General features: G+C 36.9%; 1 protein-coding gene across 1 annotated transcript in view; it reads left to right on the top strand.

The window, feature by feature from the left end:
* Positions 1-23,862, top strand: part of SLC5A8 (solute carrier family 5 member 8) — a 66,085-nt gene that overhangs the window by 33,579 nt on the left and 8,644 nt on the right. Inside the window, exons 7-12 of the mRNA XM_055575816.1 lie at positions 7,102-7,231; positions 9,017-9,105; positions 10,410-10,522; positions 14,613-14,680; positions 19,312-19,398; positions 22,718-22,923. Coding sequence (XP_055431791.1) covers positions 7,102-7,231; positions 9,017-9,105; positions 10,410-10,522; positions 14,613-14,680; positions 19,312-19,398; positions 22,718-22,923 — 693 coding nt within the window. The remainder of the gene's footprint in view (positions 1-7,101; positions 7,232-9,016; positions 9,106-10,409; positions 10,523-14,612; positions 14,681-19,311; positions 19,399-22,717; positions 22,924-23,862) is intronic.

Here is a 23,862-nt window from a genome sequence, read left to right on the forward strand (position 1 = left end):
CTGTCCATTCTATAACCTACAATAAAAAAGGGGAGTTAGGTACATAAGTCCATTAAGTGTGATCAATCAAGTCAGCCTGAGCGGGGGAAGCAAAAGCAAGCAAAGCAAGCATAGCGAAGAAAAATATTTTCAGGATTCCGAGGCATTCCCTGTTGAGAAATCAGATTTTCCGTTTGATTAGTAAGGGTTTTTATCTGTCCCCAAGTAGGGAGATCATAAGGTCGATGACATTGAGTGCGGTGTTTTTTGGAAATTTTTAAAGTCTCCATGGCTTGTATTGGAATTGCTTCCTCCTGAGGTTTTTGTTGTATCATTTCTAGTCTGAACGTTGGGGGCCCCCTTAAGTTGAATCTTCTGAAGAGGAAGTTATATGAGTTCGTTGGATCCATCTGGAGAAATAGAAGCATATCCCTTTCCCTGTAAGATTAGTTTCTTAGATTTCCATAGATTAGTTAACCTGTCTTGATATCAAATGGGCAAAGGAAGGGAGGTGTCCTTTAATGTTTCAAAATGTTTTTCTGCTTTTGTCAAAATATCTCCTTGCAGTAAGTTTTAAAAATTTAAAATAAATAAAGCTATATTAACAATAGTTATAGAAAGAAAGGAAAGCAATAATGATGAAAACATTCTTAGGAAATATTTCAGTCCAAAAGAAAAAAAAATCATCTAGAAATCTGTTTGGGACTGGTATTTGGCTGTGGTTTTGAATTAATGGGTTGATTTTCTCTTCATTCAGTATATACATTTTTCCTGATATTAAAAAAAAAAATGGGATCTGACTGTGTTTGAAGTGGTTTGTGTTATTTGGGGCAAAGGATTAGGAGCAAACATTCAAATATTTTTTCCTAAGTGAAATTATTGAAAGTTGATGCAGAACAACTTGATAAATGAAATGTTGCTCATATCCAAATATATTTGACCTTGTCCTTGGAAAAGAAATGCAGCGTGGCAGCTGTTAAATTTCTCTGTTCAGTGTGTCAAGGAAGATGATTATACTTTCAAGACAGACCTGAAAAGAAGGTGAATATTTTGCACTTTTGATATTCTTAGGAACAAATAACTAATTTGGCAAATGGTGTCCTTTTTATGTTGTTTTTGTTTTGTATTGTGAAACAGGCATTGAAGTTGATGTTATTTTGTTTTAAGAATCTTACAGACTGGAAATAGAAATAAAGCTATATTAACAGTAGTTATAGGCTTAAAAAATATATTGCGTCAGAATCTAGTAAAAAGTCAGCCCTGGATAAGGAAGATAAAAGTGTTCCTGTGTATTTTTCTTTATTTAATTTTCTATTTGTATTACAGTGTGTAATGTGTTTGTTTAATTATGTCTTGTGTTTGTGGATTATAAGGAATGTTTGTAATCTGTTTAATAGAGAATGAATGTAAAAATTGTTTGAATTGTTTAGAAATATAGGTAGGGCCATTGTCTGTTTTTATAGAATTAGGCAATTCTCATTATTGCAAAGTAAGGTAATAAGTGGGTTATAACGTTCTGTAGTTTCACCTTGGAGAGGTGTGGCCCCTATAAAAGAAGAATTTGTATTGATTGAGACATGTAAGAAGGAAGAGGAAGAAAGTTCAGGGTAATGAGTTAAATCCATTTGTCATAAAATTTTCTTTCATTTGTCATAAACCCTGTTTATATTTTTGTATTCATCATCTTATTTGCCATTTCTTATATCTTTTTATTAAAAGCATATATCTTATTTTTCTTTAGCAACTATGAAGTGTCTTATATGTTAGTATTTTTATAGATGGGTGAATGTATTTATTATATTATATATAATAATATATATTTATTTTATATAATATATATATTTATTAATAGTTTAAAATCTCTTTAGTTTTTCTGTAAGAAAAACTTTTTGTAAGAGGAAGTTAGTGTTCAGTAATTAATGTTTTAAAATCTTATTTCATTTGGAAATGACCTAGTTATTTAATAAACTTTTATTATTTAGTTTAGTACAACTCTAGAAATTTAAGTTACCCCAATCTTAAGAGATTATTTTAGATTATAATAATAGATTAAAATAATAGATTATTTTATTTAAAATATAATTATTTTAATAGAGTTTATCTAAAAGTTTTTATTTCATTTATATATTTTTATATATATATATAAAGAGTTACCTTTTTGTTGGCAAATTTAGTTTACCTTAAACCTAGGCATAATAAAAGTATTACATAATGATGATTTAAGACACGTCTTAATTAGATTAGCAATTATATTTAAATTATATATTTATATTTAAATAAATATTATATTTAATATTGAATATTTTTCAGTTCATGTTAACTTGAATTTAAATAGAGCTTATTAACTTCATATTATCCAAAAACAAAGACATATAGTGAGACATAGATAATTTTAGATAGATAGGCATAGTTTTCTACTTGAAATTTAAAATATCTTTTTGTTTTATTTTTTATTTTTTTAATTTTTTAATTTAATTTAATTTTTTTTTTAATTCCACCAATTCGTTTTTGGCTGGAGTCCTAGATAGAGTGGGCTGTGTATCCCAAGGACATGATAAGAGTTAATTTTTGGTTTTTTCTTAGGCTTGTTTTTGTATCCCAGGCAGAATTGGAGCTCCAAAAAAGTATTTTAACAAGTTAACCTTTTCCTAATTGCATGTGTAAGAAGAATTGGTTTTGCAATTTCAAAAAAGAGTTTACTTTAATCAGTTTTCTCTGGAGTCTAAAGAATATCATGGCCATTCAGTGTCAAAAATATCATTTCTCCCTTTTGTAGTTACAGTATATTATTAATGATACATGCATGAGGGAATAGCTGTCATATAGGAAGTAAAGCCTTGGATGTAAAATTTTGACAAATATTAGGACTGTTAAGCATACCTTGAGGTAACATAGTCTGTTGAAATCTTTTATGAGGCCTGGTGTGATTAGGATAAGGAAGAAAGTGAATTTCTCCCGGTCTAAAGAGTGTAAAGGTATATTAAAAAAGCAATCTTGTAAATCAGTAATAATAATGTGTCAATTTTGAGGAATAGTAGTAGGTGACAGGATCCCTGGTTATAATGCATCTATAGGTTTCATAGATGCATTAACTTTTCTAAGGTCTGTTAAGAGATACCATTTGTTAGATTTCTTCTTTATAATAAAAATAGGAGAGTTCTAAGGAGAGTAAGATTCCTTGATATGTTTCAATTCTAATTGTGTGTCTATAAGTCCTTTAGTAGCCTGTAATTTATCTTTCGTAAGGGGCCATTGCTCTGTCCAAATAGGCTCGTTGTTCTTCCAAGTTATTTTAATAATTGCTTTGTTTGTTAAATGAGCAGTGGCCCCTAGGAAAAATGTGGAATGTATATCTGTGTTTGCCATTGCATAAGTAAGTCTCTTTCTCTTAGATTAAGGGGTGCATTTATCACATAAGGTCTTAATGTTGTAGGTTGGCCTTTTGGCCCTTCATATGGGTAGATCTAAACGTTTTGATAAATTTCTTGTATTTAGGTTTGAGAAATTCCTGCAATTTGGCAAGAGACCTTTTGTATAGGCCAAGATTTGGGCCATAAATGTTTGGAAATAATAGTAATACTAGATCCAGTGTCGAGGAGACCAGAAAATCTTTTATTATTAATTTTGATATTTATATTTGGTTGGGCATATTCAGATACCAATGATGTCCATAAGGATTGTTTTTGATCTGTATTGCTGAATCTGCCTGTCTGTACATTATTAGATGAGTTAATAGAAATGTAAGGCAAAAGAAGTAATTGAGCAATTTTGTCCTCCTTTTTGAATTGCCATAGAATCTGAGATTATATCATAATTTGAATCTCTCCTTTATAATTTGAATCAATTATTCCAGGGTGAACAGTAATTCCTTTAGAAGCCAAACTAGATCGGCCAAATAAAAGATTGAAGGTTTGAGGGGGCAGGGGTCCAAGAAGTCTGGTAGGTACTCTAGAAGGGACTGCTTAAGGGTAAAGGAAAAAATCATCTAGGGCTGGTAATTAACAGTAGCATTGCCAGATGTTGAGGGTTTGAGGGAAAAGATAGAATTTGCCCCTGGTTTTTGTTGTAGGGGACCTGGGGGGTCCCCTGTTTGGAGTTCCCTGGAATAGGTTTTCCATCAATATCAAATTTAAATTTACAATCTTTGGCCCAATGCATTCCTCTCTCACAGTGAGGGCGAATTCTTGGAGGTTTTTTATTAGCCTTCTTAGGGCAGTCCCCTTTTAAATGGTTTTTATCTTCACATGTAAAGCATCCTTCATTTCCCTTTTTAAAGGCAGTAGCCATTGTTTTAGCTAGCATTTGCATCTTTTGAGTTTCTGATCCTAGATTGTGACAAGCCTTCAAATAATAATAGCCTCAGTCTCATGAATTGCAGCGATAGCTCTTTGATATTCCTGATTTGCATTCTCATAAGCAAGTAATTTCTCTAGCTGTTTCTTGGTTTCTTCTCTGATTACAGTATGGGAAATAGCAGTTTCTAATCTAGCAAAAAAATTAGCATAACTTTCACTAGGTTCCAACAAAGGAAAGACTTTTGGAGTTGCACCTGTTGGCAGAGGAGGAGCAAATGGAACAGCCGGGGCAGGGCTAGTAAGAAAATTTTGAAATATTTTATATTGTTCTAATTGGGCCTTTTGTAAAGTTTCATCATCTAATTCATATACATGCAATAAGTGTTCTGTCTGAGTTTTAAACAAATGGTGAAGTAAAGTAGAGAAATGATTGGGCTTTCCAGCCGTTTGACCCATATCTTAGTACTTACCGACCTCAATAGGTCCTGACCTCAATAGGTCCTGAGTCCCTCCGACCGAAATGCCACGTATACCAGAGTCCCTGTTCTGGGGCGCCACTTGTTGGGGTCCTTTAATGGACCAGGACCTGGCGGTCTGGAGGAGGCGATGATAAGAAAGTGAAAGAGAGAGAGGCTGATACTCCCTGGTTTACGCAGAAAACCAATAAAGCCCTTGACACAGGACTTGCATCTCTCACAAAGGCACCGGGCTCTGTCTTGAGGAGGGTGAAGGCACAGGGCGCCTTCTTAGAAGCCTGGGCAGGAGAGTGAGCAAGACGGGTCTCTGCACTCCAAAGAATCAGCCGAGGAGAGAGAGAGAGAGAGAGAAAGAAAGACACGGGGTCCCAAGCTCTGATGGAGCAAAGGTGCTTTAATGATTTCTCTGTGAGTGTAGAAAGGCTGTGGTACAAGAAGTTTCTTTCGACAGTGCTAAAGATCAGAAAACCAAATGTACAGCACCTGTCACCACGGGAGCAAGGGATTAATAACGGTCACAAGGTCAGGAGACAATCCACATCTCAAGAAAGGGGATCAAGACTAAGCAGTTTTGCCATAAAGAGAACATTTACTAAAGGAGATTCAAGCCTGTCTCACACAATGACCTCAGTTCCTGGGAGCAGCGTGCTGTTCCACTTAAAAAGAAACAAAGGACTTGTGAGAAACAGCACATAGCAATCCTCCTGTTAAACATTCCCTGACGATATAGCAAAATGACTCAATTATACATATACATGTATCTATTATTTTTCAAATTCTTTTACCATTTAGTTTGTTGCAACGTATTGAGCAGAGTTCCCTGTGCTATACAGTAGATTCTTGTTGGTTATCCATTACTCATTAGGCAGTAACAAAACACACAGTGAATGTAGTCAATCAAGGGAAAAGACTAGCAATCTGTTGTTTGGGACTTCTTGCACGTTAGGTTCTCCTGGAAGCAGACTTTGAGATGGAGGTTAGCATGCCAGAGTCTCCTAGGGAATTACCACTGTAGAAGCGAAGGAAGGGGAGATTGGCCAGAGGGAGAAGGTAGACTGAAATGCAGTCTCAACAGAGGCCTCAACAGGAGCTTTAGAGCTGAGATGACCCTTCAGGCTGTTCCAGGTTGGCTTGAGGGAACTCAGCCTTTAAACCTCTGAATCTAGTCATCATTTTGTGCAGGCTGCCCTGGGGAAGGAGATAAGAGTTGGTGGTGGTGTGGGCACCTCTCTTCAATCCAGGTGTCCACTATAGTACCCTTGGGGGGAAAAAAAACATAGCTACCTTAGTGGGAGAAATATTTGTTATCAACTGCTTATTAAAATAGGGCTTCCCTGATAAGACATAGCATTCAATGATATTAACACTAGTAATATCACTAACTTCCGTTTAACAAGTGGTCATTACATGCTATTGTGTTACATGATAGACACTATTTTATTTAGTCTTACTATAACTCAGTGAGGTATGCATTGTTATTTCTAGCTGTCAATGAAGAAACTGAGGATCAGAGAGGTTAATTTACTTGCCCAGCGTCACATATGGTAGAGCTAAGATTTATGCTCAGGACTGACTCCAGTGCTATTATAGAAACCTTTACATTCTACTGGAGCACATACCATGTATTGAAATGCTGAACATTATTTTGGAAGATACCTGTCTAGGAATGCAGGTTTGCCTTTCCTATTTAATGGATGGCATCACAAACCACATTTAACAACTATGGTGAGTTGCTATGTAGATGCTAACAATGTCAAGCAAAGGGAAAATGAATAAGTCACTGCTCTGTTGACTATTAAAGTCTCTATTTCATGACAAAAGGTCCTGAAGTAGTGTAATTTTGTTACAGTTGTTCTTTAGTCGCTAAGTCATGTCTGACTTGTTTGCAACCCCATGGACTGTAGCCCACCAGGCTCCTCTGTCTGTGGTATTTCCCAGGCAAGAATACTGGAGTGGGTTGCCATTTCCTTCTCCAGGGATCTTCCTGACCCAGGGATGGAACCTGCATCTTCTGCATTGATAGTTGGACTCTTTACTACTGAGCCACCAGGGAAGCCCAAAGTAGTGTAGTTAAACATTATAAAGCTAATAACGCCCATGGAACTCTGACCAGGAGGATACATTCATTCAGTGGCAAAACCCCATCTACTCCAAATATTTCCCAATACAATGTTTATTGACCTCATAAACAGAAGGTTAGGCCAGAATAAAAGAAGTAGCATTTTTGACACCCAAAAGAGAATGCATGTCTATTGAATATAATCATGAAAGTCTCTTCTGTTTCACAATTTTCCTCATCTTTGAGATGGAAGTTAAAATTGTCATTTACTTGTTTGTTTTCACTTCATTAGGTCTCTCTACATCAATCTCCTGGGACTCTGGGTGATCCTTGTCTGCTCAGTGCTTTGTGGGCTTGCCCTCTACTCCAGGTACCATGACTGTGATCCTTGGACAGCCAAGAAAGTGTCTGCACCAGACCAGGTCCAGTACTATGTCTTTCTTACATGCAGTAATGACGTTCCCAAAGTTTATTAGCTGGGAGGAGACGGTGTTCATGTTCTTGTAAAGTACTAGCAAATAGGCACATTATTCATTTTTAGTTTCTATAAAGCATTTGGAAAATTTTATTTTAGCAGACATAACAAGAATGAAGAATGCTACTTCCAATATTACAATACTGAGAGATTTCCCTGGTGGTCCCGGGTGAAGGATCTGCCTCCCAATGCAGGGGACACGGGTTCTATCCCTGGTCCCGGGATGATCCCCTATGCTGCAGAGCAACTAAGCCTGGGTGCCACAACTACTGGAGCCCGTGCTGTATAGCAAGAAAAGCCACTGCAATGAGAAACCTGCACAGTGCGATCAGAGAGCAGCCCCCTCGCACTGCAACTAGAGAAAGCCCAAGTGCCCTAACAAAGACACGGTGCTGAAAATAAATAAATAAATAATAGAAAAATATATGGAAATACCTGGAAAAATTTTCAAGGCAGTTCATGCATTGACAAAGAAGCTGCAATATGATTGCTTAATTGGTGAAAGTGAAAGTTGCTCAGTCATCTCTGACTCTTTGTGACCCCAAGGAATTGTCCGGGTCAGAATACTGGAGTGGGTAGCCTTTCCCATCTCCAGGGGATCTTCCCAACCCAGGGATCAAATCCTGGTCTCCCACATTGCAGGCAGATTCTTTACCAGCTGAGCCGCAAGGGAAACCCAAGAATACTGGAGTGGGTAGCCTATCCCATCTTGACTGCATCTTCCTGACCCAGGAATTGAACCGGGGTCTCCTGCACTACAGGCAGATTCTTTTCCAACTGAGCTATTTGTAATCTAGTGTAATTGATATGATTACTTCATGCTAGCCTAGCCTATACCCTAATGAATGAATTGTTATAAAGTCTTGATGGCATACAGTATAATAGTCATATTCATAATATAGTGTTAGAAGCATTGTGTGTTTTTTTAAAAATCACTTACTTGTGATGATTGGTTGTTGCAGTTTCTGCAGTTATTAGAGAGAGACATACTGTGCAGTAACACAATTCTTTGAAATCAGTAATAAGACAGTAAAAAAAAACCCTAACATGTTGTTTTCATATTAAATATCACTCACGCCATACCTGTGTAAGGATAGGTTATCCACGTCAACAAAGTCATGCATATGATGTTCTACATGTATATTTTTCTATATTAAAAAAAATCTGCATATAAGCAGACCCACACAATTCAAACTCATTTTGTCCAAGGGTCAACTGTATAAGCAGCTCTAATTACATTTTCAATCCCGAATAGTGATTGAAGTTCACAGGTATAAACTTGAGTCATTCTTACTTAAGCACAGAAGTATGTAAAAATATTTCCTTTAAATTGATTTGTTATTCCAATAAATGAGAACAGCTGCCTATTACTGAGCCTTTACTATATTCTGTGTTCTATACTAAGAACTTACATAGATGATCTAATTTAAGTTTTATAGCAACTCTGTGAGGTTAGGATTATTATTCCTATTTTACAGATGAGGAAACTGGGGCTCAGAGAAACTAAATAACAAAAGCCACATCTGTCTGAATCCAGAGCCTGTACCCTTAACTACTATTCTATTCTTTTATTTAAATGTTAGCAGGTAAAGAGTTTAGTTTTTCATATTTGGACATTTCAGTTGTGTGGAATATCTTCCTTTAGTTCTTGAATACCACAAAGTAAATGAGATGTTAATTAATTTTATTTCATAGCCAATAGTATTCAAGAGTAAATTTTGGAATTTTTCAGCTCATGCCTTACTTGGTACTGGACATTCTGCAAGATTATCCGGGACTTCCTGGACTTTTTGTGGCCTGTGCTTACAGTGGAACATTAAGGTATGAACTAGGACTCTAATAATACAAGTTTTCCCTCTTGGGATGTTTCTTTTATTATTGGATATTTGGGGGGATAAAGTTGAATTTTGGACATGGGCACAAATGGCCCTAAATAGGTAATTATTCCATGTCTCCTTTTCTGTCAGTCTGACTCTCCTCGTTGGCTGTCTGTTGTCATAAGTCTTTGCTTTTATCTTTAGTCCCTACTATCTAAAACATCATCACATACCCCATACAGTCACAGTAATGACAATCAGTCAATGGTAGGTTTTGCCGATGGTCAAAAATAAGGACCTACAGTCTTAGTTTAAAATATGAATGTAACTAAAGCATGGTCAAATGGAAAACTTAGAATACGGATCTCCTATTACAGGCTGAATAATATATACAGTCCAAAGAATCTTATTTTGTGTTTGAGCTTATTCATTGTACTTTGTTCCTGTGTTATGCTTATTATTATCATATACAACATATGTTAGTGAAGATCCAGCAAATTAAGATTATTAATATTTATGATGAATGTTAGTGAGGACTTATGATAGTCCTTTCTATGCATAAAGAAAAATGTGCTTTAAAGTCATTATATAGTAATACTGCATGATCTAAGAGATTCTTTCATGGATAATAAGGATTAATTGCAAAATGGAAGCAACATTAAATTATCCTTTCTCACTATTAAGCCTATGGATTTGCCTGAATCATTCTTGGGTGACAGCTTCCAGAAAGAGGATGATGTAATTATTAGAAATAATGTAGTAGGTAAAATAGATTTAAAAAAACAAAGTCCTACTATATAACACAGGAAACTGTACTCAATATCTTATAATAAACCATAATGAAAAATAATATGACAAAGAATATATATATGTATATGTATATAGGGCTCAGATGGTAAAGCGTCTGTCTGCAATGCAGGAGACCCAGGTTTGATCCCTGGGTTGGGAAGATCCCCTGGAGAAGGAAATGGCAGCCCACTCCAGTATTCTTGCCTGGAAAATCCCATGGACCGCTGAGCCTGGTAGGTCACCGTCCATGGGGTCTCAAAGAGTTGAACAGGACTGAGCGACTTCACTTTCACTTTCATATACATATAATATATACATATATATACTGAATAACTTTGCTATATGCCAGAAACTACTACAACATTGTACATCAACTATACTTCAATAAAGAATTTAAAAAATAATGTAGTAGAAATCTGGTTATATTTAAGAAGTGATAATATGTTTTCTTTTTCTTATTCCTAGTTAAGGTATTATTAAAGTTTACATATACATTAAAAATTTGATTTCCCTTTACAGCACAGTGTCCTCCAGTATTAATGCCTTAGCAGCAGTAACCATGGAAGACCTAGTGAAACCTCGCTTCCCATCTCTCTCGGAAAAGTCTCTCTCTTGGATTTCACAAGGAATGAGTAAGGTTTCATTTCACAATTCCATTTTAACTCTGGGAGATCATTTTTAGAGATACCAGAAATTATTTTCCATGGAAAATAGTGTGAATGTATGCATGCATGTGACTTAATGCAGTCATGGCCATATTTGCAATCAAGATTTGGGATATACTTCAAACAATTGTCCAGTGACCACAAAGAACAATTTCAAGGGGTCCTATTTGGCTAACTTTCTTTTCTACCTTCTTCCTATCCCAAATCTATGTTAGAATTCTTAGCTACAGTTAAAAATTCAACCCCTTTCCATCAACCACAGTTTTAAGAGATATCCTTAGTTTGGAGCCAAGAGTCACACTTTTTCTCTATTACCTAAGAGGGCACTGAGAATTTAAGATATATAGTCTTATGTGTATGGATTGAAGATAAAGAAACAGTGTTATGATTTTTTTTAACCAATCTTGATTGTTCTATCTGCATGTGTAGGCTGTCCAGGAGATAGTCAATAAAATTGTATGAGGAATGCTCAACTTTATTCAATATGAATTCTCAAATTCATAGATTGTAGGATCTTCAGTTCAGTTCAGTACAGTTGCTCAGTCATGTCTGACTCTTTGCGACCCCATGAATTGCAGCACGCCAGGCCTCCCTGTCCATCACCAACTCCCGGAGTTCACTCAAACTCACATCCATTGAGTCAGTGATGCCATCCAGCCATCTCATCCTCTGTTGTCCCCTTCTCCTCCCGCTCCCAATCCCTCCCAGCATCAGGGTCTTTTCCAATGAGTCAACTCTTCGCATGAGGTGGCCAAAGTATTGGAGTTTCAGCTTTAGCACAAGTCCTTCCAATGAACACTCAGGACTGATCTCCTTCAGAATGGACTGGTTGGATCTCCTTGCAGCCCAAGGAACTCTCAAGAGTCTTCTCCAGCACCACAGTTCAAAAGCATCAATTCTTCAGTGCTCAGCTTTCTTCACAGTCCAACTCTCACATCCATACATGACCATTGGAAAAACCATAGCCTTGACTAGGTGGACCTTTGTTGGCAAAGTAATGTCTCTGCTTTTGAATATGCTATCTAGGTTGGTCATAACTTTCCTTTCAAGGAGTAAGCATCTTTTAATTTCATGGCTGCAATCACCATGTGCAGTGATTTTGGAGCCCCCAAAAATAAAGTCTGACACTGTTTCCACTGTTTCCCCATCTATTTCCCATGAAGTAATGGGACCAGATGTCATGATCTTAGTTTTCTGAATGTTGAGCTTTAAGCCAACTTTTTCACTCTCCTCTTTCACTTTCATCAAGAGGCTTTTTAGTTCCTCTTCACTTTCTGCCATAAGGGTGGTGTCATCTGCATATCTGAGGTTATTGATATTTCTCCTGGCAATCTTGATTCCAGCTTGTGTTTCTTCCAGTCCAGCGTTTCTCATGATGTACTCTGCATATAAGTTAAATAAACAGGGTGACAATATACAGCCTTGACGAACTCCTTTTCCTATTTGGAACCAGTCTGTTGTTCCATGTCCAGTTCTAACTGTTGCTTCCTGACGTGCATAGATTTCTCAAGAGGCAGATCAGGTGGTCTGGGATTCCCATCTCTTTCAAAATGGAAAGATATTTAACCTCAATTGCTAAATGTCCCAGATGCAGTATTTGACTCAGAGAAACCTAGCTCGTGCACTTCTTCATTTTCATTTGGGTATACTTGTTTCAGGATGAATGGCTAACAAATTTGTTTTTTAAAAAAGAATCTTTAACCTCAACTTAATAGCACTAGTAGACTGTCAAAGAAATAGTAAATAATATTCTGTTTTATACCACAATTCTGTATGTAATTGCCATAACTGTAGCCTGGAATACATACTTAATTTATATTCTTCAGTGTCCCCTAAATTTAAATAGCATTAAATTATTTTATTATGTACCTGATTTTAATCTAGAGCACAATTTTTTTAAAAATGATGTAATGCTTCCTTGAAGGATATTTAGATGGGCTCATTATGGGGTTGTTGAAGCTGTGTGGTTTAGTAGAAAAAATAGAAGCTTTTGAAGCCAGATAGACTTGCTGGCCTCATCAAATTGCTTCACTAATTTACTGTTAGCCTCGAGCAAGGGCTTCCCAGATGGCTTGGTGGTAAAGAACTTGCCTGCAGTGCAGGAGATGTGGGTTCAATCACTGGTTTGGGAAAAATCCCTTGGGGAAGGAAATGGCAACTTACTCCAGTATTCTTGCCTAGGAAATTCCATGAATAGAGGAGCCTGGCAACAGAGGAGCCTGACAGGCTGTAGTCCATGGGGTTGCAAAAGAGTAGGATATGACTTAGTATCTGTGCAACAACAAAGCCTTGAGCAAACCCAGTTGAGCCTCTGTTTCTTTATATGGAAAATGAAAACAAAAATTATTCACTTTGTAGGTACTGTGAGAGTTAGAGATAATCCATGTAAAACAAGAGGTACTAGCTGATACTCAAGGAATGATGTTGATGATGATTAATAACAAATGGACTCCACTAGTGTAGATGAAGCTTTCATTCATTTTGAAGGGTTGAATATAATCATTATGTTGAGGTATGTAATATGGCAAATGACTTGAATGTTTCCGATAATTTGAGTAGAAAAAACCCACAATGATGATCATTCATGAGCTACCAAGTAGAGAAGAATTTAGTATGTTGGAAATACTATTTATATTAGGACTTAGAGACATGGAAAATCATTGCAATAAAGCTCTTTTAAAAAAAAATTAATGTAAAGTTTTCCATTCAGGCACAATGAGATTATTTACTCACTTTGCTTAACAAAGGTGTGAGTGCTTTTGTAAGTAAGATAGAAATAACGGAAGGAATGCACTAATTTTTTTATGAACAAATTTCTCATTCATTTTATTTTTTATATTTTGAAGTTTATATGTGGGAAATTATATTAATGGATTTCAGGTGAGTTTTGTTGAATGGAAATCTTTAAAAATAAAAATGGGGGGTGGAATTTTCTTATGTGTGTTAGTTGCTCAGTTGTGTCCAGGTCTTTGCAGCCCCATGGACTATAGCCTATAAGGCTCCTCTGTTCTTGGGATCTCCCAGGCAAGAATACCGGAGTAGGTTGCCATTCCCTTATCCAGAGTTTTCCTAAAGCAGTTTCAAAAGTAAAATGTGTAGTTAGAGAAAACCTGGAAAATACTGAAAGCCAAAAGACAAAAAAAATTCCATAAACTGACCACCAGTGATAGCTTGAGAATTTCTATAAAGAAGTTTTGGGGAAAGAGTTTGGTAGAAGGGAAAACTATAATACTTATCTTCAAGTTGCCTTTCTTTGCTTTTGTTTAACAGGAAAGGTTTGTGAATATTGATGATTATAAGAAGGCTAAAGATCCTAATAGCACCCCACTCCAGTACTCTTGCCTGGAAAATCCCATGGACAGAGGAGCCTTGTAGGCTGCAGTCCATGGGGTCGCGAAGAGTCGGACACGACTGAGCGACTTCACTGTCACTTTTCACTTTCATGCACTGGAGAAGGAAATGGCAACCCACTCCAGTGTTCTTGCCTGGAGAATCCCAGGGACAGGGGAGCCTGGTGGGCTGCCGTCTACTGGGTCGCACAGAGTCTGACACGACTGAAGCGACTTAGCAGCAGCAGCAGCAAAGGTCCTAAAATACTCTGGTGCGGATTTCCACTTCCCAGGAGAAATGAACACTTAAAGTCAGAAGACTTTCTGATGTTTATTACTCCCTTGCCCCATCAGAGCAGTGCGTCCTGTTTTTGCCAAACTGAAAAGAGACCTGAGCGTTCCTTTACAAACAAATGTTTATGGAGGATTAGATTAGTAACACAATGGTTTTTAGTTTTAAAATACCTATATTTAATTTTAGGGATTCTTTACTTATATAACCTAATGTAATAAATCCTGGGACATGATATCAGTGTTTTCTTTCCTCTTTGCACACTGCTGATGCTGTAGAAAAATAGCCCATTGCCTTTTTACCTGACTCTGAGGTAGGTGGCCATTCTTCATTATAGTCACGTTACACACTTTGAATCAAAGTATGGTAGTTTATTCTATTGAGAATTCTAATCCTCTGAGTGGATTTTGCAATGGCTTTTATGTCATCCATATAGGTGTGCTGTTTGGGGCCCTGTGTATTGGCATGGCTGCACTGGCTTCACTAATGGGAGCCTTGTTGCAGGTAAGAGCTAATCCTCAAAGGTTTAAGTCATAATCACTAAATTCTTTTTTTTTTTTAAGTTGATGTGATCATCCTTCTAGATTTCTCTCTTTATATATCTACCCATAGACATACCAAGGAACAGATATGACTAAAGTCTTTAAAATTTTTTTTAATTAAAATTTCCATTTTGAGAAAATCATAGGTTTACATGTAATAGTAAAAAATAATACAGAGAGACTCCACATATCCTTTAGCTAGTTTCCTCAATGGTGAGAGACTTAGGTTACTTTTCCCTGTGGATGTCCAGTTGTACCACTTGTAAAAACTATCTTTCTTCCATTGATTGCCTTTGTACCTATGTGAAAAATCAATGGAGCATATTTGTATGGGTCTATTTTTGGTTTCTTTGTTCTATTCCATTGATCTGTGTGTATATCCATTTGCCAAGATCACACAGTCTTGATTACTATCATGTTGTAATAAATCTTGAATCCAGATTTACTGACTCCTTCCACTTTATTGTTATTTTTCAAAATTGTTTTAGCTATTTTAGCTCCTTTGCCTTCCTATATAAAGTTTAGAATAATCTTCTCTTCATATATATATATATATATATATAAACCCTGCTTAGATTTTGATAATATTGCCTTAAACCTATATAACAACTCGGGAACATTTTTACCACGTTGAATCTTTTAATCCATAAATGTAGTATGTCTCTTCATTTATTTAGATTGTCCCTAAGTTTTTCCACCACCAACTGTGTAATTTTTATAAGTCCCATTTATATTTGATTAGATTTATACCTAAGTATTTCATTTTTTGAGTAATTTAAATGATATTGTATTTTTAATGTTGGTGTCCATGTGTTTGTTAATGTATAAGAGATACAATTGATTTTTGTATATTTGTCTATATCATATGACCTTGTTGAGTTTACTTATTAGTTTCAGGGATTTTCTTCAACTTCAGATAGGGACAGTTTCATATTTTCTCTTCCAATCTGCGCATGTACCTTTTGTTTCCCTATTGCCTCAATTTGTTATTATTATTATTATATTATTCCTGTGGCTTCAGTTTACACATCATGTTGAATAAGTGTAGGAGAGTGAACACCATTGCCTTGTTGCCCAGTCTGAAGGAACAAAGTGAAAGTGAAAGTTGCTCAGTTGTGTCCTACTCTTTGCGACCTCATGGACTATACAGTCCATGGAATTCTCTAGGCCAGAATACTGGCATGGGTAGCCTTTCCTTTCTCTAGGGGGTCTTCCTAACCCAGGGATTGAACCCAGGTCTCCTGCATTGCGGGCAAATTCTTTACCAGCTGAGCCACAAGGGAAGTCCCTGAATGAGGAAAACATTTAGTAATTCATTCTTGAGTACATTAGCTGTAGGAGTTTTGTATATCCCCTTTACCAAATTAAGGAAATTCCCCTTTACTCCTATTTTCCTGAGAGTTTTTATCATGAATGAGTGTTGAATTTTGTCAGATGATTTTTAAGTGTCATTTGATATAACAATATGATTTTCTTCTTTAGTCCTTTGACATGGTATATTATCCTGATTGATTTTCAAATGTTGATCCAGCCTTGCATTTCTGGAATAAATTTCATTTGGTCATAGCATATAGTTATTTTTATATGTTGCTGAATTCTATTTGATGATATTTTATTAAGAATTTTTACATCTATATTCATGAGAGGTACTGATCTGTAGTAATATTTTTTTGTAATGTCATTGTCTGGATTTGGTATTAGGTTCATACCAGCTTCATAAAATAAACTGGAAAGAATTCTCTCCTTTTTGCTGGAAGAGATTGTGCAAAACTGGTGTTAATTCTTTGTTTGGTATAATGCTGTTTGGTATAATACTCTAGTGAAACCATCTGCTCTTGGGGGTTTCTTTTTGGGGGAATTTAAAATTATGAATTCAGTTTCCTTAGTAGTTATAGCTATTCAAATTACCTGCTTCATATTGGATGAATTATAAAATGGATCAAGGATTTGATCCATAGTATTCCCTTATTATGGTTTTGATATCTGCAGAGTTTGTAGTGTTAGCTCTTGTTTTATTCTTCACATTGGTAATTTTATCTTTTATCTGTTTTTTAGTCTTGCTAGAGCTTTGTCAATTTTTATTGATATTTTCAAAGAATTAGCTTCTTGTTTCACTGATTTTTCCATATTGTTTTTCTGTTTTAAATCATTGCTTTTTGTTCTTATCTTCATTATTTTCTTCCTTCTGCTTACTTTGGATTTTGTTCTTGAGGTAGGACCTTAGATGATTGATTTCAGAATTTTATTTATAATTTATGCACTAATTGCTAAAATATTCCCTCTCAGCACTTCTAGCTGTGTCCCACAACTTTTCATATTTTGTATTTATATTTTAAAATTTCCTTTGATATGTCCTTTTGCCCCATGGATTGTTTAAAAGTATGTTACTTAGTTTCTAAGTGTTTGGAGATTTTCCTGTTATCTTTCTGCTATTGATTTCTAGTTTCATTCCAAGGTGGTCATTCTGAACACATTCTGTATGATTTTAATTCTTTAAAATTTGCTGAAGTCTGTTTTATAGCCCAGGATATAGTATTTTGGTATCTGTTACAGGGGAACAAGAAAGGAATGTGTTCTCTGCTATTGTAAAGTATATATTCTACAAGTGTCAATTATTAATAGATCTTCTCATTGGTGGTTCTGAGTTCTTCTGTATCCTTCTGATTTTCTGCTTAGCACTCTTTAACTGTTTAAGTCTTATTTTTCCTTCAAGTTTCAACTTAAACATTATTTTCTGAAAAGGCTCTTTCTGTTACCTGGATAGGTTTGAGTTCCCCTCTATTATGTTCCCAGAGTACCTCATATTTCTCTTGTAATCCCCATTATAATACTTTATTGCAGTCATTTATTTAGTGTCTGTTTTACTAAATAGGTTAAAATTTCATGAAGGTGAGGATTATGTCATTGTTCTTTGATACTATACCAAATATCTGGTACAGTTCCTAAGACAAAGTAGATATTTTATACATTCAGGTTGAATGTAACTATTTATGTATTGGTTCATAAATATCTACTTACCTGATCACCCCCAAGTAGTCCATGGAATTTCCATGGCCACCTGGGTCCGACTCTGGGAATCTGGGACCTCAGCATGACCCAGAAACTTGAAGGTTAATGCTAGGCATAACAAGTCCTCCAGACTCCTGCTTCAGGCCTAAGATTTGGTTCCTTTCTGGTTGGTTGTTGCTTAGTGTATACCAGCTGTTAAAATAGTATACTCTCATTCTGATTATATGAATGAATGGATGATTTAGGTCTAGAAACTCTAACCTTATCTGGTACACCTAAGCTATAACCAACGAAACTCCTGTTAGTATGCTTTCCTTCATAGTCTGAATTATTATTTAGAGCTCTTATTATGATTGATTTCCCCTTTTCCCCCCTTTTTCATATACCAGCTCTGGCCTGAGTATAGGTAATGAGATATTCTAGGAGAGTCATCATGACTTTAAGACAGCTCTTCCTTGCTTCATCTCTAACCAAGGTCTTATTTCCTGAGACAAGTATTTGGTGGGGAGACTATTCCTTGTATCTCTAGAACTGGCTCTAGGTCACACTGTCACGGTGACCACCACATGTGCCAAGTGACTTTTCACATTTTTCAGTGACGTCTACCTTCCTTCCAACTGGACTCTGGTTCAAGAGACATTGTGAAATGATTCCTTAGGACCATATTCCGAGTCCATATTCTCCTTGAACACTAGTTCTTCTCTGCCATCATATCATCACTCCTTCCCTAGTCCACTAGGTAGAGCTCTTTTCTTGTTTTTTTTGTTTGTTTGTTTGTTTGTTTTGTTGTTGTTGTTGTTTGTTTTTGAACCCAGAGCTGCAGTCTATACCCTCTAAAATTTTTTTGACTGACATTTTTTCTTTAATGTATTAATTCTGTTCCATCTGTCCCTTTTACTCTGTGAACAAACCAGTGGGTCCCTGATTCTTCTTTGATGGTTCTATTCACTCTCAAGAATTAGCTGTTTGAATATTGTGAACATATATCTCTTGAATGTTTCAGCTATTTGCACTTTTGCATTCTTCACACTGTAAACTTTTTTCACTATCATGATTTTGGCATCTGTCCATCAAAGCAAAGGTTGCAGTTAGCCAATCAGGTTAAAACTTTCTACATGATTTGACCAATCTTTTTTTTTTTCTTTTTGAAATCATATTTTTCATTCTAGTTCTATCCTTAGGAAATCAAGGATAGCTTTGGGTTTTGTTGCCATCTCTGGTCACTTAGTAGTACTTATCCACAATCTTGTTTTGCAGAGCATTTTGAGACTACCAAAGCACAAAGGAGTGATGTGATTATTAACATCTACAAGAACAATGCTAGGAGGAGTAGTGTCCCTCTTGCCTCATAATTCTCTGTCCTCTTTATAGTTTGCTTCTTTTATTGAGGATACATAATGAACAGATAGAACCTGAGCCTGAGATGCAGAAGCTTCCAGGTTCTAATTATCTCTTTGTCAATGGCAAGGCTGCCATGATTTTCAGGAGTCTTGAGTTTAAATCCTCATCGCAATGAAATTACTTTTAAATGTTTTAACTTTGGATTTCCGATTGCTGATTGATGACTTCTTATTAATTTTGTAGGCAGCACTCAGCATATTTGGCATGCTTGGTGGGCCACTTATGGGCTTGTTTTCTTTGGGGATTTTGGTTCCCTTTGCCAACTCAATTGTAAGTATAAAAGATGAATATATGTAAAGTCTACTTTTCCAACTTCAGTAGAATTTCTACAATTTTTCTCAACTACAGAGTTATGGTTCCTCTGATACCTGTCATTAGTGGCTTATCTTGATGACTTAAGTTATTTGTATTGACTTTGCTGGGACACACAACGAATGTACTATGCACTGCGACCCTGCATGTGTGAAACTAAATGGAAACTGCCAGAACGATATATATTGTGACTGCTGCTAAGTCGCTTCAGTCGTGTCCGACTCTGTGTGACCCCATAGACGGCAGCCCACCAGGCTCCGCCGTCCCTGGGATTCTCCAGGCAAGAACACTGGAGTGGGTTGCCATTTCCTTCTCCAATGCATGAAAGTGGAAAGTGAAAGTGAAGTCGCTCAGTCGTGTCCGACTCCTAGCGACCCCATGGACTGCAGCCCACCAGGCTCCTCCATCCATGGGATTTTCCAGGCATGAGTACTGGAGTGGGGTGCCATTATCTCCTCCGATATTGTGACTATCACATAATTATAGAAAAACATAATTATAACTAAAATATAATATTGTTGTTTAGTCACTATGTTGTGCCTGATTCTTTGTGACCTCATGCACTGTAACCTACCAGGCTCCTCTGTCCATGGGGTTTTCTAGGCAAGAATACTGGAGTGGTGGTGGTGGTAGTTAGGTCACCAAGTTGTGTCTGACTCTTGCGACCCCATGGACTGTAGCATGCCAGGCTCCTCTGTCCATGGGATTTTCCAGGCAAGAATACTGGAGTGGGTTGCCATTTCCTTCTCCAGGGGATCTTCCCAACTGAGGAATCAAACCGAGGTCTCCTGCATTGCAGGCAGATTCTTTACTGACTGAGCTATGAGGGAAGCCCATTTCCTTCTTCAGGGCATCTTCTTGACCCAGGGATTGAGCTTGTGTCTCCTGCATTGGCAGGCAGATTCTTTACCATTGAGCCACTGGGGAAGCCCAAAATATAATATTAAAGAGTATCATAAAGCACAACTAAAGGATATATATTATGAAATAATGCATAATATGATATATAATATAATACAATATATTATGAATATTGGGCTTCCCAAGTGGTGCTCAAGGTAAAGAACCTGCCTTCCAATACAAGAGATATAAGAGATGCAGGTTTGATCCCTACGTTGGGAAGATCCCCTGGAGGAGGGCACGAAAACTCACGCCAGTATTCTTGTCTAGAGAATTCCAAGGACAGAAGAGCCTGGCAGGCTACAATCCCTAGGGTCTCACAGAGTCAGACATGACTGAAGCAACTTAGCATGCACATTATGAATATTATATTATATAACTAAAGAACAACATTTTGCTTTCATTTATTTTTTACCCTTCATTAAAATTAATCATTAAGATTTAAAGGAGATTTACAGGCTTGGATATAAAAGATTTCAGGGCAGAGCCAAGGATACCTGTGAATAGCCAGGTACAGTAAAGATAAGCAATAAGATAAATTCTTTGCCACTTTGGTCAGAAATTATTTTCCTGATATTTAAAGATGTAGCTCCAACAACGTGCTTCTGTTCCCAAAGGGGTGATCATAATTTAGAATTGAGTTCAGAAAGAAGTAATAGCTCTGTTCTTCTATATAGACATATCTGTGCTTTGAGGTGTACTAAGTTTTGTTTAGAATAAATGAAATTGAAATAATTTCTCTGAAAGTCAGGAAGAACACTACTAATTTAGTCCAGCTACAAAGCTGAAGTTTAGGAAAAGCTTATAATGTATATGTGGTTGTTTCAGACAGATGGAGAATAACTGTAGAACTTTATACTTAGAATTCCATTTTCCTCATGAGGCATTAGGAATTGGTAAGGCAGATACAAATAAGGGCTATTATCATTGTTATTATTGTTAATAATAATTCTCAATGAAGTGTCATATGAAATGCTAGCTTAGTAGAAATGAATCACAAAGAAAGAGGGCAGTTCATGTCCACCTCAAAATGTTGAAGTTTCGATGAGATTCTTTGCGAAATGCAAGTGGTTGGTTGAGTGCCTGAAATATTAAAAGAAGATTGACTTTTGATTTTTGACATTTATTGCCACCATGAGTTGCCTCCAGAAATGCTATAGCTGACTAGGTCCAACCTGTCCTTAGCAGAGGAAGTAAGATACTGCTATTTCTGTTGTAATAATCTGATCATTATTCTTAAAGTGAGGGGAGAAATTTCACCACAGAGAAAGGGGCTTTCCAGCAAGATTTGCTTTCTACTGCATCATTTGGAACTAGGGCTTAAATCATTCAAGGACTGACTGACTATCAAAAACTGTTCGATTACTGGTGAAAGGTAGGAGCAGGGTAACCCAAGTCTTTCAAAGATTGTGAAACCAAATGTCTTTAGAGAGGACATTTCCACTTATCTCTGGAAGTACTTGGCTTGGTTATATGTACCGTTGCAGTCATTTGTGAAAACACCTTGCTATTTTCCAGTATTCTTGCCTGGAGAATCCCAGGGACAGAGGAGCCTAGTGGGCTGCCATCTATGGGGTCGCACAGAGTCGGACACGACTGAAGCGACTTAGCAGCAGCAGCAGCATTGTCCCCTAATTTACTTATCATGCATGTTGCTAAGTAAAGGAATAAATTTTGTGGATGCTTTCTTCTTCATAGCCTGTTGCTCATGCATGCGTGTGTGCTAAGTCACTTCAGTCTTGTCTGACTCTTTGCGACCCTAGAGACTGTAGCCCACCAGGCTCCTCTGTCCGTGGGATTCTCCAGGCAAGAATACTGGAGTGGGTTGGTGTTCCCTCCTCTAGGGGATCTTCCCAACCTAGGGATCGAACCTGAGTCTCTTAGGTCTCCTGCATTGGCAGGGAGGTTCTTTACTACTAGTGCGACCTGGGAAGCCCCTGTTGCTCATATGATATGCCATTTTTTTTGTAAATTAAGTAAAAGTGGAGGGAAAAGTTGGCTTGAAGTCAGCTGCATATCTGTCTGTTGTGGTCACTGGGTGTAAAGAGATGAAGAGACCAGAACAGAGGTCTGGCCATGGAGACAGAGTGGAAGGCATGGAATTATGAGATATGTAAAGAAAAATGAAGAGGAATTGGTGATTGGCAAGATAGAGGTATAAAATAGGGGTTGGGGGCTCCAGAGACAAGGGCTCTGGGCTGAGGGACCTGGGACCCATGCTGCCCTTGGCAAGAGGCAGGGAACTTGCAAGGGAGAAGAGTTTTAGGAAGGAAGCTGGTAAATTTGACTTGGACATGTTGAGCTTAAGCTCCTAATGTTAACTTCTATTTCAAAGCAAACTGTATTATTTGTTTTGAAAAACACTTCTGTTTTGCAGGGAGCACTTGGGGGTCTGCTGGCTGGATTTGCCGTTTCTTTGTGGGTCGGAATTGGAGCTCAGCTTTATCCCCCACTTCCTGAGAGAATGATGCCATTAAGACTTGAAACCTATGGCTGTAACAGCACATACAATGGAACAAATTGGATGACAACCACAGAAATGCCATTTTCTACCAGTGCTTCTCCAGTACACAATATTGAAAGGTAATGAATTGAGCTTTGTAATGTCATATTTTAAAAAATGAATGTGACAGATAGAAAACCTCTGTTGCTCTTTGTCTTGCCTGCAGTGCTGTGATTTTGCCTAATTCTGAAATGAGGAGAGTGCATGTGGCTTTCTGGCTACTATATTTTGTTCAGAAATAGCACACAAAAAAAGCCATATTTTCTTAATTTCAATAAAAACTTCCACTTCAACTACAGATGCAGAGAAGACTTGAATAGTAACAAAAAATTCTACTATGTGTAAATGCTGACAAATATTAGTTCCACTTGAATGAAAAGTTGTCTTTGTCCACTGAAAAACCTTTAAAATGAAAAGCAAAATTATAAAAGACACATTGCATATATAGCCTTTGAAGTATAACTTTTACCAACTAGAAGCTGCAATTCGTTGAAATACATTGGATGATTGCTATTTGTTCAGTTTTAAATATTCCAGATCTTTAGAGCATTGGCAATGAGTTGCAGCTGTGATCTTCCTGTTAGAGTTTTCAGTTATGCAGTACATTTTTGAGCTTCTGGCTACTGATGTCATCTGATTTAATGAAATAATGTAGACTTTTGGTTGGAGAAGGAAATGGCAACCCACTCCAGTATTCTTCCCTGGGAAATTCCATGGACAGAGGAGCCTGGTGGGCTATAGTCCATGGGATCACAAAGACTCAGATATGACTGAGCGAGTTTCACTTAGTGACTAAACAGCAACAGACCTTTTGGTACATCACTGTTAAACTGTACAGTGGATGTGAGAGCAAGACTACCCTTAGTGGGTATGTACATCTTCAGCTTTAAAGCACAAAACCCATGGATGCATTCAAGGAATGCAAAGATGAGGGTACTTCCCCTAAAGTATTGCCCCAGTACCAGCTTGCCTGAATGAAGCCACTAGAGAATCATTTCTTTTGAGACAAAACATGGCAT

The sequence above is a fragment of the Bubalus kerabau genome, chromosome 1, assembly GCF_029407905.1.
Source record: "Bubalus kerabau isolate K-KA32 ecotype Philippines breed swamp buffalo chromosome 1, PCC_UOA_SB_1v2, whole genome shotgun sequence".
NCBI classification, from domain to species: domain Eukaryota; kingdom Metazoa; phylum Chordata; class Mammalia; order Artiodactyla; family Bovidae; genus Bubalus; species Bubalus kerabau.